Source organism: Neovison vison, chromosome X (genome assembly GCF_020171115.1).
Source record: "Neovison vison isolate M4711 chromosome X, ASM_NN_V1, whole genome shotgun sequence".
In the NCBI taxonomy this organism is placed as follows: domain Eukaryota; kingdom Metazoa; phylum Chordata; class Mammalia; order Carnivora; family Mustelidae; genus Neogale; species Neogale vison.
In genome coordinates this window covers 105082556-105096199 of record NC_058105.1, presented here as the reverse complement: position 1 = coordinate 105096199, position 13644 = coordinate 105082556, and the positions used below count along the sequence as shown (strand labels likewise).

Sequence of the window (13644 nt, the reverse complement as noted above, 5' to 3'; positions counted from 1 at the left end):
GGTTCATTTTAGCCATGGAGGGGGGGAATGAAACACGAAAATGAAAGAATGTTCCATTTTGTAGAAAATGATTTTCAGGGACTTGCAGCTTTTACTTTGTTAGAGAAATAAAGTGAACCTTACATGGTGCTTAAAGAGCCAAAGATATTATGTAATAATTCTCCCATTTAGCACTTCAAAACTGCAAGGAATACATCCCAACTGGGTTTACTTTGGGTGAACAATATGCTCAACTTTTAACTGGTACAATTTACTAAATCCCTTAGTCAAACAGGATCTAACGCCCTGACAACATTACGATCATTGGAAGATTTCCTTATCTTTTCACCTCTTTAAGAATGGCAAATCAAAGTTGAACAAGTAAACTTCCTGAAGTATGACACAGGTCTTCAAGGAGTTAAAATTGCCCCCAAATAATTGCCAGGCAGGTAGAAGGGAAGCTCTATATACTCAGAATCCATTCAGACATCTTCTACAAAGAGCACAGCGCCAAAACGTGTGTGAAGGAACACCTGAGTACAAACCCTTATCAGAGCAAATGTTAAGGGTAATCCACAATGAAAACCCAGTTAAGTTCAAGGGTCTGGTAAATAATTACCAGAATTAAACAGCCAGGTGGTCTTGGAATTCAAAAAGGACTACCTTATCAAAATACCAAAGGAGAAAGCATACATTTTAATCACAGAGGTGGCAGAAATCTCCAACAAAGGCAAAAGAGCTGAAATGCAACTCCTCTCAGAAAAGCTTCCCAGATTCCCAAATGGGGTATGTTCTCGCTAGCACATGAAATGAGGCATGTCATCATTTTGAGGTGTGAGAAGAATTAGTCAAAATTAAGACCAATTACGTCTGCTACCTTCCTCAACGGCCTTCAGTAAGCTCAAGACACCTCCTGTGTGCAATTCAAGAGAAGTAAACGAGAGTGAGGAAGGGAGGTGAATGCTCTGAACCTTCCTCGGTTTGAGAAACCAAGTTGGCTCCAGAAAGGGCTTGTTCTCGTTTTGTGTGGCTTATCAATTCACCATTCTCGGCAAAAAAAGCTCCTGAGTGTCAGTGAACGCTCTTCAGATCTGGTGACAGGTGTGCCTGCATCTCCAGGAGCACATCCATTTCTGCCACCAATGGGAGCCGCCCCCGAAAGTGCATGGAGGAATGCAAATTACACAGGCAAGAAAAGGCTACACACTGACTCATTCTACTATTTGAAACAGGAGCATGAAAAATGATGATCTCAGGGTTTTGTTTGTTTTCTGAGAGCAATCTACATTCCAGCTCTTACCTCCTAGTTGATCCAAGTATTTTTCGGCTTCAGTGAATACGCAAATGATTTATCACAGGGACAGCACTGGGCACCTTCCATCCTGAGGACAGTATTTCTACACTGGGGCCCCTGTTGTGATGCTAATTACATCCGCACCACTCTGGAAACTAAGCATACCGTGGCAGAGTCCATAAAGAGCCGGCCATACGTACGTGTCATAAACATTCAGCAGCCAATTGAGGCACATATCCACGCAGAGAGGGACGTTGACCAGATTGTTGTGTTCTTGCTCCAGGCGATCATAAATAGTGGTCAGACAATTAATGACCTGCAGAATGTCCATGGGCTGGTCATTTTGCTTGAGGTTGTGCTGGTCCAAGGCTTCGCATGCCGCCGACAGGCTCAACAGATCCACTGTAAAAGCCACATAAAGATCACAAGTGAGTCCGCAGGGAAAAATCCTCCTTTCACTCTTTCTCCCTTTCCTGGGAAAATCCTGGTCGGGTTGTCTCATACTCTTCAGCGAACACCAAACCCAAACCCTATCCTCTTTAAAAAAAAAATTTTTTTTGAAGTCTAGTTAGTTAACATATAGTGTACTACTGGTTTCAGGGGTAGAATTTAGAGGTTCATCAGTTGCACAGAACACCCAGTGCTCATTGCATCAAGTGCCCTCCGTAATGCCCAGCACCCAGTTACCCCATCCCCCCACTGACCTCCCCTCCAGCAACCCTCAGTTTGTTCCCTAGAGTTGAGTGTCTCATGGTTTGTCTCCCTGTTTTTGTCCGGCTTTATCTGCCCTTCCCTTCCCCTGTGCTGAACGGTTTTGTCTCTTAAATGCCACATGACTGAAATCATAGGGTTCTTGTCTTTCTCTGACTGACTTATTTCATTCAGCATAATACCATCTAATTCCAACCATGTCACTGCAAATGTCAAGAGTTCATTCTTTTTGATGGCTGTGTAATATGCTGTGTATGTCTACACACATATACCACATTTGCTTTATCCATGTGCCCTTCGATAGCTCAGCTGGTAGTGAAGGACCGCAGTTTAAACCCTACCCTCCTTTGAAGTGGTTTGTCTTCAACCCCAGCTCTACGTTTCACGGCTGGAGTATTCAGGATCTGAGGCTGCTATCAAGTCTCACTGGCACTAGGTAAAGAATGTGGGCGGGAAGAGTCTCCATTCCCGAAGTAAATGGGTATTTCAGAGTTAAGGGGACCTAAAATGTTCTATGGGAACAGACTCATTTCCACTTAGTACAAGTAAGAAAAAAAATCTGTTTTACTAGAAATTTTGAGAGAGCTCCTGACAGCACCTTTGTAGATTACTATTAGAGAAGGTCAGTTTGATTAATCTGTGTGGTTAGGGCTGTGTAAACTCTATTTCCGGCTATGCATTTGTAATCATTAAGTATTTTTCGCCTTGAAATATCACTCACGTCACATTCTCTCTGCTACCTTAATATTAAGTGAAAAAGTCATCAACTTGATTAGAATTTTCAAGAGACACTAAAGTAACTGCATAATCTACTCAGTTTTTAGACTTGAGGCTCACTTATTTCTCTCATCTCCAAGCTGTAGTTTACAATGTGTACTTTTCAAGTCCTCTAAGAACTTTCTAAGATGGGGGGAGGTGGATTCCCTTGCTCTTAAGTGTTACTTATTCATATGCCACGAGACAAAAATTCAACAAAAGCGAGACCTCAACCTTGTCCAACTGCAGCAAATTGCAAGCTTTACTCCCAAATGTCATGGGAAGACACTTTTCTCTAAAGCCAATTTATTAGCCAAATTGGAAATGCAGCAACTGTGCTTTTCTAACACCTAATACACTTAAGCTCTGGTCTGAATTCTCTGTCCTTGGAGACAAAGAATCAATGGTAATTAAGTCAATTTCTTGCACATCTAGGGGGATGAGGCAGACAAACCTGGGCCATCCCAGTCAGTAAACAGCTAGGCGGATGCTACACAGATGCAAATTTAAGGCTTCAGTGTATTTTACTAGTTATTTGTGAAGAGTTCTAATTAAATGTTCGGGGAGGGGGGTGAATATAGTGGTTAATACCTCTGCAGGTTCATACCTATGTCGTGCACGTTTTTCTCTTTTGAAAAAGAAAAAACAGTAACCTTTGAAGTTTCCCTGGAAGCCAGAAGGAGACCTGGTGGTGGAAGCAGGAGGGATTTTTGTCTTTCATCCCAGCCAGTAAAGCTCTGTGGCTTCCACGCAGTTTCCCGAAAATGCCCTGGACTAGCGCTCACCCTATCAAAGCAAAGGTCCCACTCCTTTTGTGTTAAAATACTCTTGAGACAGAGAAATGACCTCTTTACATGGAAGCCGAGACTTTATTTAAAGCGGCAGGAAAGAACATAGCTTGATTTGAGAGGGAGGCAGGTAGGAAAAAGATCGGAAGAATGGAAAAAATAATAATAATGCAAAAAGGCAGGGGGCCTGGAGGAGGGGAAGGCCCAGTAAGCAGACAAAGGACTCCCAACTTCCTCAACCCCTTCCCCTTCTGTGTGCTGCACTTGCTCAGAAGGCAAAATATTCAGGTGCAGGGTAGTGAGAACATTTAGAAAAGCAGCTCACCATCTCCGTGAGGGCAACAGAGGAATGGCTTTCTTCCAAATACCAATATTCTCAGCGCAATTCTTTGTAAACTGAAGGAAGCTATGGGTGGTTTGAAGTTTTTCTATTATTTTCTTGTTACTCTGCTTCCATCATTATAAGTATTTTGTCTTACATCCAAGGATATAAGAACTAACAAGGGAGAATGTGCAGACTCGGGTTTGTACTAAGAGTCTCATTTACTCGTGTGATGGAAGAAAACAAACCAGTAGCAACATGGCACGGATTTCTTGTTACTGAGTCTACTGTCATCTCTGCACAGGTGAATGGGTAACACTCAGAATAGGAAATCTGGAGGAGAAACAGCTCCAGAGGGGAGCAAGGCAATTGCTCTGGAATAACAGGAGCAGAGATGACACAGTGAGGAAAGAAATACTGTACAGCGAGCTTTGCCAAAACCAGCTGCGATTCAACAGGAGAATGGTCCCTCACAGAAGACCGGAGAACACATTTCTCCCAAACGAACGTATCAAACACAATTACCCTTTCGTGGAACAATTTTTCAAAGACTTGTAGTCAGGTATCCATAGCCAATACTACGCACTTGAAAAGAGGAGAGAAAATCGATAGGGACAATTTAATTGCCACAGAGACATGCACTTAACTGTTCCAAACGACCATTTGAAAGAATACAGTGAGATCTTTTGATGAAACATTAAACATAATGATTCACTATTTCTAGAAGCCTCAAAAAGCAACCAGCAGACAATTCTGTGAGACTGTTTTGTTGTTGTTGTTTAATCTCAAACTAGGAATTTCCACTGGGGGATGAATGTATGTATCTTCTTACTAGGGAATATATTTGCAAGTTATATAAAAACCCAAACATGTGCTAATATACCCACTCTTTCAAAAATTATCTGTCCAACAGAAGATGCTATAGGTTTTGACACAACTGAATAGGGCCCATTCGTTGGCCTCTCTCTGTATTAGGGCTGTGGGGTTGAGAGAGGGTAGGGAGAGGACAAGAGGGCTTTTTTTTTTTTCCAAGAAAAGCAGACAAAGCAGAAAATGAAGCAGGATGTTGGGGTGGGGGATACGGAATACAGGATCCATTAATGGCTACTGAGACTCTGGTGGTGAGTCATCAAATCATGTTGATTTCAATCAACATTCTAGATTCAAATGCTAACTCCATTCCTTTCTGAAAATGCTACAAGTGAGGAGCTGAAGCAGGATTTTTTTGTCTCTTACTGTCTCTTGGGCTCTGAAGACCAGAAAGCTCCCTTAGAATCCTTCTGCAGTTGAGAAAGTGGAGACCAGAGAGAAGCCCGCCTCTTAGAACTGTAGGACACGTGGAGGTCCATAGTGTGGAGCGCAAAGGGAGGTTGCAAAAGGTGCCCTTACAGACTAGACAGAGAAAGAAAACCATCCTACCTTCTCTACCACAGAGAACAGTAGAACGAAAGAGAAGCACCAGAAAGTCAGTGAGCTTAAGTCCCACATCACCCCCAAGTTCATTTCAAGTCAATGCAGAGACTCTGTGTTCATATACCAACAACCCCGGAACCTACTCCGTGCATACAGAGACAGAGGAGGGCACCGGGGGGTACCAGGATAAGCGCTGTGTGCCTGCCGGCTCTTGCCCAGGCAGCGGGCACCTGTGGGAAGAGAAGGCTGCTGATGACATCATGCTGCCCTCCAGGCAGCTGACAGTTAGGGCTGTAGGGCTTTCCAAGCACATCTTTGGCCACCAAGAAAGTAGGTGCACTTTGATGTGGTTATCTGCACTGTGAGGGTTCATCTCAGAGACTCCGGTGTTGGCCTAAGATGTTTTTTGCTAAAAGGCTACACAATGCAGAGCCTGGATCAAAGCAATGAAAAGAAGTGCCTTACTGTGTTGATGTGTAGCCATGGGTTACAGCTCATCATTACTGTTTATGCATAAAAGTTAGTGAACATTTTTCACCTGGTTTGCAGGGAGACTCATGAGGACCATCTACGGGGAAAGAACGTGCCCAGGTTACCATAAGGCTTTAAGAAACCCTGAATGAGACTCCACTACGTGCTCCCTGGTTTCCAAAGTGTTTTGTGCTCACATGTGCAGTTCTTGATCCAAGAGAGAAACCACATCCTGGTACCGCCCTTCCAGAGATCAGGCACTCGGGGCTCGCACCTGGCCTATCTGGACCCTAGGCTGTGAGGCAGCCTGTGGTTTTGATCCTGCTTTTAATGCTGACGGGATATTGTAGCCATTGTCTTTAATGAACAGTAAATTTTTAAACACTCTCATTTGGGTTCCGTGAGTCTTTAGCAACTGAGCCCTGACGGCTACTCCCAGTGCAAATAATGTCAGGTGTGAGATTGCTTAGGAGACCGCCCCCCCACCCCACCCCACCCCATCCCTGCAACTCATCCTTAGCTAGAAATCTGGCTACGGTATTACTGAAGAAAAACAGGAGGATTCTGATAGAAGGGATGAAAATGAACCGTTGCTGCTGGTTTCCAAGCTACCCTTGACTTCAAGTACCACAGGCTTTGATACTGGTTATCAACGACAGAACTTTCTAATGGAATCCGTAAGTGGTAGAACCTGAACTGGAAGAGCTAACAGAATGGATTAGAATGGATTTCCGATAGCAGAAAGCAGGTCGACTAAAAACTCAGTACCTTGGATGCATCAGCCAAGCTCCAAGAAATTCAGAATCTCCTGTAGCTAGAGCTTCATGCTCTCTGGCCTGCAGGTGGAGATCTAACCAAAGGAACCTGGGCAGCTCTCACTTTGATAAATGGGCTACACCTGTGAGACCACTTACAATTAAAAAGATCATTCAAGTTGGGGACTTAGCAGGTGTTTCGACTTCACCACATTTTCTTTTTCAATGCCATCCCTAGCAGTCCATGGACTGGGGCTACAATTAAGAGTCTCAAAGGCTGGTTATATTCTGAAACAGGATATTACGGCTCTTAGTTGGAACCTAAGTGCAAAAATCCCACGGGGATTGACGAATGGATTCCTCCTTCCCCACCCCTCAACTAGCTGGAGCTGACTGTCCACAAATGTTTTGTTGCCTAGAAACAGGGTAACCCCGTTTTTCTGTACCAACCCGATCTCGCCCTTTAGCATTGGGAAGAGACTGAAGAGGAATCCCCGCTAGGCCTCATCTTGCCACCAGCTCCATACGCGTGAGCCAAGTGGCTGAACCCAAAGGACATACTTCGTGTGCGGAAGGAAGGTTTGGACTAAAATCAATGATAAGGAAGAAAGGTCAGACTGTTGCTGAAGGGAACAAAGCCATGCCATGGGTGTTACAAAAGGGAAAATCCAACATCACTGGTGCCTAGAAAGAGGCTTAAAATGTGCTCCCTTAGCTCTTAGTCAATTATCTCTTTGAAGAGTCAAGAAGTGGGGGGAAAAAAGAGTCAAGAAGTGAAGAGGGCAGCTGGCCAATCTATAGAACACGCTGAGGAAGAGACCTGAGCTCTGATTATAACCAGGAATCTTTGGAGCAATACTAAAGCAGCTATGTCTTGGTTCTTGTTTCACAGGACACATCTGTTATTAAGGATCTGTACTGCAAAGTATCCTGTGGGATTACCTACCCAGTCAAACGTGAAAAACACTGATTTACAACAATCTGAAAGAACATTGTGGGGCCACTGTGACCGTGAAGGTTTAAGAAAGGTCTTGGGTACATGGTGAAAGGTTCATATGCTCTACACCTCAGCTGTCACAATATTAACGTATTAAAAAAAATAGCTATTTGACCCGTGGTATGAGAGGAAAGCCACAAATGGGTGGACGGACAACTGGAACAACACTGTGACCCCTAAGGAATAAAAGCCTAAATTGAGGCGCCCACATCCCTGTGACTGAAAAGCCAGAAATGTGATGTGGACAATCATAGAAATTTCTGTGGCATAAGCACAGCAACAACTATGGAGGAGGGATGATGACTCATACGATGTTAGCCTGGGTGACTGGACATTTGTGCATCTCACATTTATTTCCTTGTCATAGTAAAGATGTGAGTACACAATGGCAGCAATGTGTCTGCTGGACCACAGAGCATGGGGCCGTGCGACATAAAAGAAAATAAAAGGAGAGGAAGGCGCTCAGCAAGGGGTCCCCCGCCAGAATGAACTGGCTCAGAATGGGGAAAGATACATGGATGGGAGAGACCTCCTAGTGCAAAGACCGCACTTGGAGGGCACCCAGCTCTGGAAGCAAGGTTAAGGATGGCAAGCCCCCTAGAACAGTGACCGGAAATTAAAGCTACAAGGTGCTCCTTGAAGAGTTTCCGCATCACCACTCGGGGCCAACCGTTCCTCCCCCAGTGTGCACCTCCCGGATACTGGACACATTTGAAATAGGATTACAGTACTTCCCCTGGGAGCAAGAGAGGTTCTGTTACAGGAGCCCTTTCTTCAGGCACCAGCATCTGGGTATCACCCCTTGCCTATATGAGAAAGATGGGATTTTGGTGGAGCACGGACAATACAATGAGCCTGGCCTCTTGGGCTGCCTTGCCATAAGGCAGCCTGTGGCTGTGAAGACACATCCTGGTTCTCACGCTGTGGCTTCACTGGGGCCTTTCCCTGCACTAGACCAAAGACTCGTAAGCTACGCTGTCCTGGATCCGGGAGTCTCTGCTAGCAACTGAACCCTGTCGCAGGCCACCCTCAGTGCCCTCTCAAAAGGGGAGGTGGTTTCATCAAGACGGGACCAAGTCTTTCACCTGCTTTGTCGTGGCGAGGGAAGAGTCTGGCAGCCATGACTTTATTCGGACAACTTCAGGTCCTACCAAATCTCTCTTTGCGATTCAACTGTTCTCTATTTCTTGTTTGCAGAGTATCGGTCACATTTATCAACTGCAGTACATTGAGCCCTATGGTTTGGGCTCTCTCCAACCTACCACATGCTAAGAAACTAAATATGTATGCTTTGCTAAGTGCATTTTTAAGTCTGCTCTTAGAAGCTGGAGAAATTTTTAATTGTAGAAGTCACACACACACACACACACTGAGAGGACGTCATCAGAACTACAGATGGACAAAGAAAAAGCTTAGATTATCTCCTCCTAACTCGGGCGGGGTGGGGGGGTGGGTATCAGCCTTAGGAAGCAGCTTACAAATCCGTCTTACCAAGATTTTCTCTTTGTCTCTGATTTTCTGCCGAGTTTAATTTTCAATCACAGGGCACTGAAAGGCAGTATGGAGTCATGCAACATTAAACCGATTACAAACTCGGGACATTACAGGCCAATGGTGAAGCTCTCAACTTAAATAGCAAATTCTTGATAGTGGATAGTGTGTTATTCAGGATTCTGCAATATTGAAGCTTTGATAGCGAAGTGCAAAAAGACAACCAAAAGCTTAATGGCAGGAATGCTGCATATTTTCTAAAACATCAGTAATTCAAACTCTTCCCTGGCATCAGGACATCACTGAGATAACATCATTAATTTTCATTAAAGCGAAGTTGGTAGAATCGCCCTTCGGTTGGAAGCGCCAGCCAGGACAAGTTTTATTTGCCAGTAGCACAGACAATGGCTCTTTATCATGGCTTCACAGGCACAGAAATGACAAAGGCTGGAAGATAAACCTAAGCAAACATCAAATTAAGAGGAAATTCTTAAATCATCTACTGAACGGTTAGTTAAGTAATGTGACCACACGTTTTCAAGAATAAAGGGACTGGAGAACTCCTTATTCTGTAGTCATACGACATGTGGAACTCTTATCATTCTTGAGAATCCAATATGTAACTTAGGTAAATACACCCTACACCCTAATTTGGCTGTGCCTAAATCTTTTTCAAATAGGAGAAAAGTCATGCTCAGAAAGCAAAGGCTGAGAACTTCAGATGTTTCAAAGTGGAAATTCTACATCCTACCCTCAGAGCTTAACTCTACTACAAGGTTATAAACTCAAATGGCCAAACTTTTTCATAATATCAAATTCCCCCATTTCCCAACATCTACTGGAAATTTTAACTTAAACTGAAATGATAAAGTGAGACATCTTTGTGAGCAGAATTATTTAACAGAAGAAGTGGATAATGCCTAAATCCAGGGGACAAAGCAACATGATAGAGAAGGACAGTCACTAGAAGGTTTTCCATCTTATCTATTTCTGGGCTTGTTCAAAGTATAACCGGAAACAGCTGATTATCTCTCTTATACTTTCAGGATTTCACAGGAAGAGACTGTATACTAATAACGCTTTACAGTAACAGGTTCATAATTATCCCTTTATCGATGGAAAACATTATCTCTGGGATGGGACAGGGCCAAGAGAAGAAAAAGAGGCAGAAGACTTTCTCCGCCCAGTTCTCTGACTCCGCCCAGCTCTCTGACTCCCCTCCCCAGTGGGCCTCTTTCCAGCTACGGTATGTTAACAGGTCCCTGAGGAAATCACAGGTTTGGGGAGACCGTTAAAAAACACTTAAACTTGGCAGCTATATAGCTGAAAAACGACAGCTTCAGACTATAAGCTGGAAGGAAATGGAAGCCTCAATTTACTTTTGTTCATGCATCCATTCCATGGAAACATACAAAACCCTACCGTGTGCACTAACTAGGCTTTGTGCTAAGGACTGGAGAGACCCAGATAAAGATGAAAAGCTGACTCTCTCCTCCCAAGTAATTTCACTTCTTGAACATTTCTTCTCCCTCTCTGGGGAAAAAGCCCCAAGCCAGCAACTGTCCTTGACTGACTGCTAGCCTCTGCAGACCTCTGGTCAGGCTCCTTAATTCCCAAAGGCTTGGAAGCCCAGATTCACAGTTCTCTCTTCCCTGGTTCTGGCCCCGACTCGGAAGGATTTCAATATGGGGAGGGATGACCGGTGCATCACTCGACTCACTCCCCTAACCTCCTGTTTCATCTCCGTCCAAGTTCACATCTACGCCACCCACTCAAATGGTCAGAGCCGAGATCCAGTCACCTGGACCTGTTCCACTCCTGAAACAGTAGCTACGCTACTCTCTGACCACAACTTGCCAGCCTTCCAGTTATTTCCACACCACCTCTTCCTATGCCTCCCTCAACAGTTAGCCCCTCGATCCCTCCACCTCCTGACTACCAGCTTCCATGTGAATTCAACACAGCCTTGACAGACATCATCACTTCAACCACTTAACCATTCTTTTGCCCAAATCTCCCCTTCTCTCGCCCAGCTGTCATGTGCCCACCTGCGATGGACCCATCTGGCTCCTGAGTACTGAGTGAGCCTGGAGCAAGCCCATGCCCGTGAAGCTTGGTGCTGCTACTGAACACCAAGCAGACTGGGCCCCTGCTCAAATCAGCCCTCTTCTCTCTTCTTCTCCAGAAAGGTGAACCCACCCACAACCCTATCACCCTCCACTCGCAACTGTGGCAGAGGAACACTCTCTACCTTCCACAGAAAACAAACCTCTACATGGCTTCCCTCACCCTCCAGCCCCTATATCTCCTTAGGTACCAGACCCACACAGATCACTGCCTCGCCACCCCCTGTTAGTGGAAGAGAGGCGCCCCCACCTTCTCTTGGCTCCTAGATTAATTACCCCCTTGCGCTCTGAGAAGTCCCATTTTTTATTATCTTGTTCTCTCTTCTTCTCGTCATGATTTAAATGGACTCAAGTATCTTTCAACTTCTAAGTATATACACTTCATTAACGCCTCCATCCATGGCAGCCAACTGCCACCATCACCCCCCTCCTTCAAACTAAATTTCTCCAAGAACCAGCCATACCGACCGTCTTTACATCTGCTTCCGATTTATTTTTAAGCCCACTTTCCCACCTCCACTGTGCTTCTAAGAATCTCACTGAAGTCAGTTAGGACCTCCTTATTCCTAAATCCAATAGGCACGTGCACCAACTCCATGCTGACCTCCTAGCCCATGTGCCCCCCGTAGCTGGCCACTTCTTCCCCCCCCAGGCAGTACCTGGCAATCGATTTCACGGTTATCTTTTTTCTCCCCCGATGGCCAGTGCTTTGCAATTCCCTCTGTACAGCCTAAATAGTCTTTTCTTCCTCTGCACGCTCTCCCCAAGTCTACATATGATGAGTCCTAAATATTATTTGTCTACTCCTTCTCCCAAGCATCACAGCTTCATGCCCACCTCTCCCAGGCAAGTCCACCATTCCGCCAAGTGAGCACCTCATAGCTTCCCTGAGTCCCCATCACTCACCCCATCAAGTTCATCACTAAGGCCTGTCGACGTCACCTCTTACGTGTGTCTCAGTTATCTCCAATTCTCTCCTTTTCTCCAGTGCCCATTCGGGCCACGGTGTGGGAAGGTTTAGAGTACCAGAACTGCTCAACCAGTTGCTCTCGTGGGCTGCACAACCCACGCCCTCAATTCACGCTCTACTCCACAGCCACGATGACGTTTCTCAAGGAAAATCCCATCATGTCACCCCCTTGCGTGGCTCCCCACTGACCACTAGATTCTTGAAATAATTTAAAAAGCCTTTTACAATCCTCCTCCCACTTCTCTCTCCAGCCAAATCTTTCACCATGGTCCTTCCTTTGGACTCCGAGCTTTGGCCACGCTCAAGCATTTTCAGTTCCTGAATGGAACACGTGCCATTCCTTTTGATTAGAACACTCCTCCGAAGCCTTCTGGACTCACAGAGCTTAGGTACCACCTCTTCCAGCAAAGGGTCTCTGAAGCTCACCCCTATAACTAGCTCTTATCAGAGTACCCTCATTTTTCCCCTGTCAAATGATGAAATAGAGGACTTCGAAACCATCTCTTTACTTTTCCTCAAGCTGCCCATAAAGTGTGGCAATGGACATGGTATCACTTCATTTCTCTTTTTTAACAGACTGTGCACATTCTCAACAATCTTATGTATATTCACCTATGTTTCCAGACTTTAAGGACACCCTCAATCATCCTCATCAAACTACAAGTGCCATTAGGATAGGGACTGGAGCAATTCCTGTTTCATGGCTCTATCATCAAGGTACACAGGCCTTCAAACAACATGTTCTAATTAACTGTGATGATAAATGATTATATATAAACCATGAGATGAAGACATGGAACTACAGGACACATTCGGATTTCCCTACTGAGCTATGATATAGAGCAAAAAGCAGAGAACTAAGCCTGTCATCTGTCCTCCATCACGGCAACCACCCGAACCCCAGCATTCAAGCTAATAACCTACTCACACTTGCACAATGTGGTTAGGGCAGATACAGTCTTCTACCGCTAAAGGCATTTCAGAAGAAGCAATAAAGGCAGAAGACGGGGAGAGATTTCAAGTTTCATAAAGGTCACTCAGGATGCCGGAGCCCTTAGTTCAAAAATATAAATTATCAAAACCTTATCAATTCAACATCAGTAGCTGAGGAATGGTGACAGGAGAGATTCTGAATCGCCTAACAAAACAGTTTAGGGCACACTAGGCCAAAAAGATTTTAAAAAGGGGGTTCTTTTTTTTTATTAATTTTTTTTATTTTTTATAAACATATATTTTTATCCCCAGGGGTACAGGTTAAAAAGGGGATTCTATGCTACAGCTGGTCTTATGAGAGCTATTTCTCCCCTCTCCAAGCGGAAATACTCCCGAATCCAATTTTTTTTTAAAAGCAAGGAGGAACTATCACGTGTTTCAGGCACGGGTTAATACTCACAGCAAAGGGCCTTCTGCAGTCTTCGGAGTTTCATGGCCGTCCTATAAGCTGAGAACCTGACATTATTCAGGTCAGCTGAGGAAAAAGGGGACAAAACAAAGATCATTTGTTATTTCATCAGAAAGCACGAAAATTCCCGCTGTTTTGGAAACAAAACAAGAGTAACTTAGGGAAAAAA

At 44.6% G+C, this 13644-nt stretch overlaps 1 protein-coding gene across 11 annotated transcripts in view; it reads right to left on the bottom strand.

Annotated features, from left to right (window-relative positions):
* Positions 1-13644, bottom strand: part of DMD (dystrophin) — a 1990807-nt gene that overhangs the window by 94863 nt on the left and 1882300 nt on the right. For all 11 annotated transcript variants that reach the window (XM_044235639.1, XM_044235638.1, XM_044235634.1 and 8 more), the window contains 2 exons: positions 13467-13541; positions 1474-1675 (listed from right to left, as the gene is read on the bottom strand). In XM_044235639.1, the coding sequence (XP_044091574.1) occupies positions 1474-1675; positions 13467-13541 (277 nt within the window). The remainder of the gene's footprint in view (positions 1-1473; positions 1676-13466; positions 13542-13644) is intronic.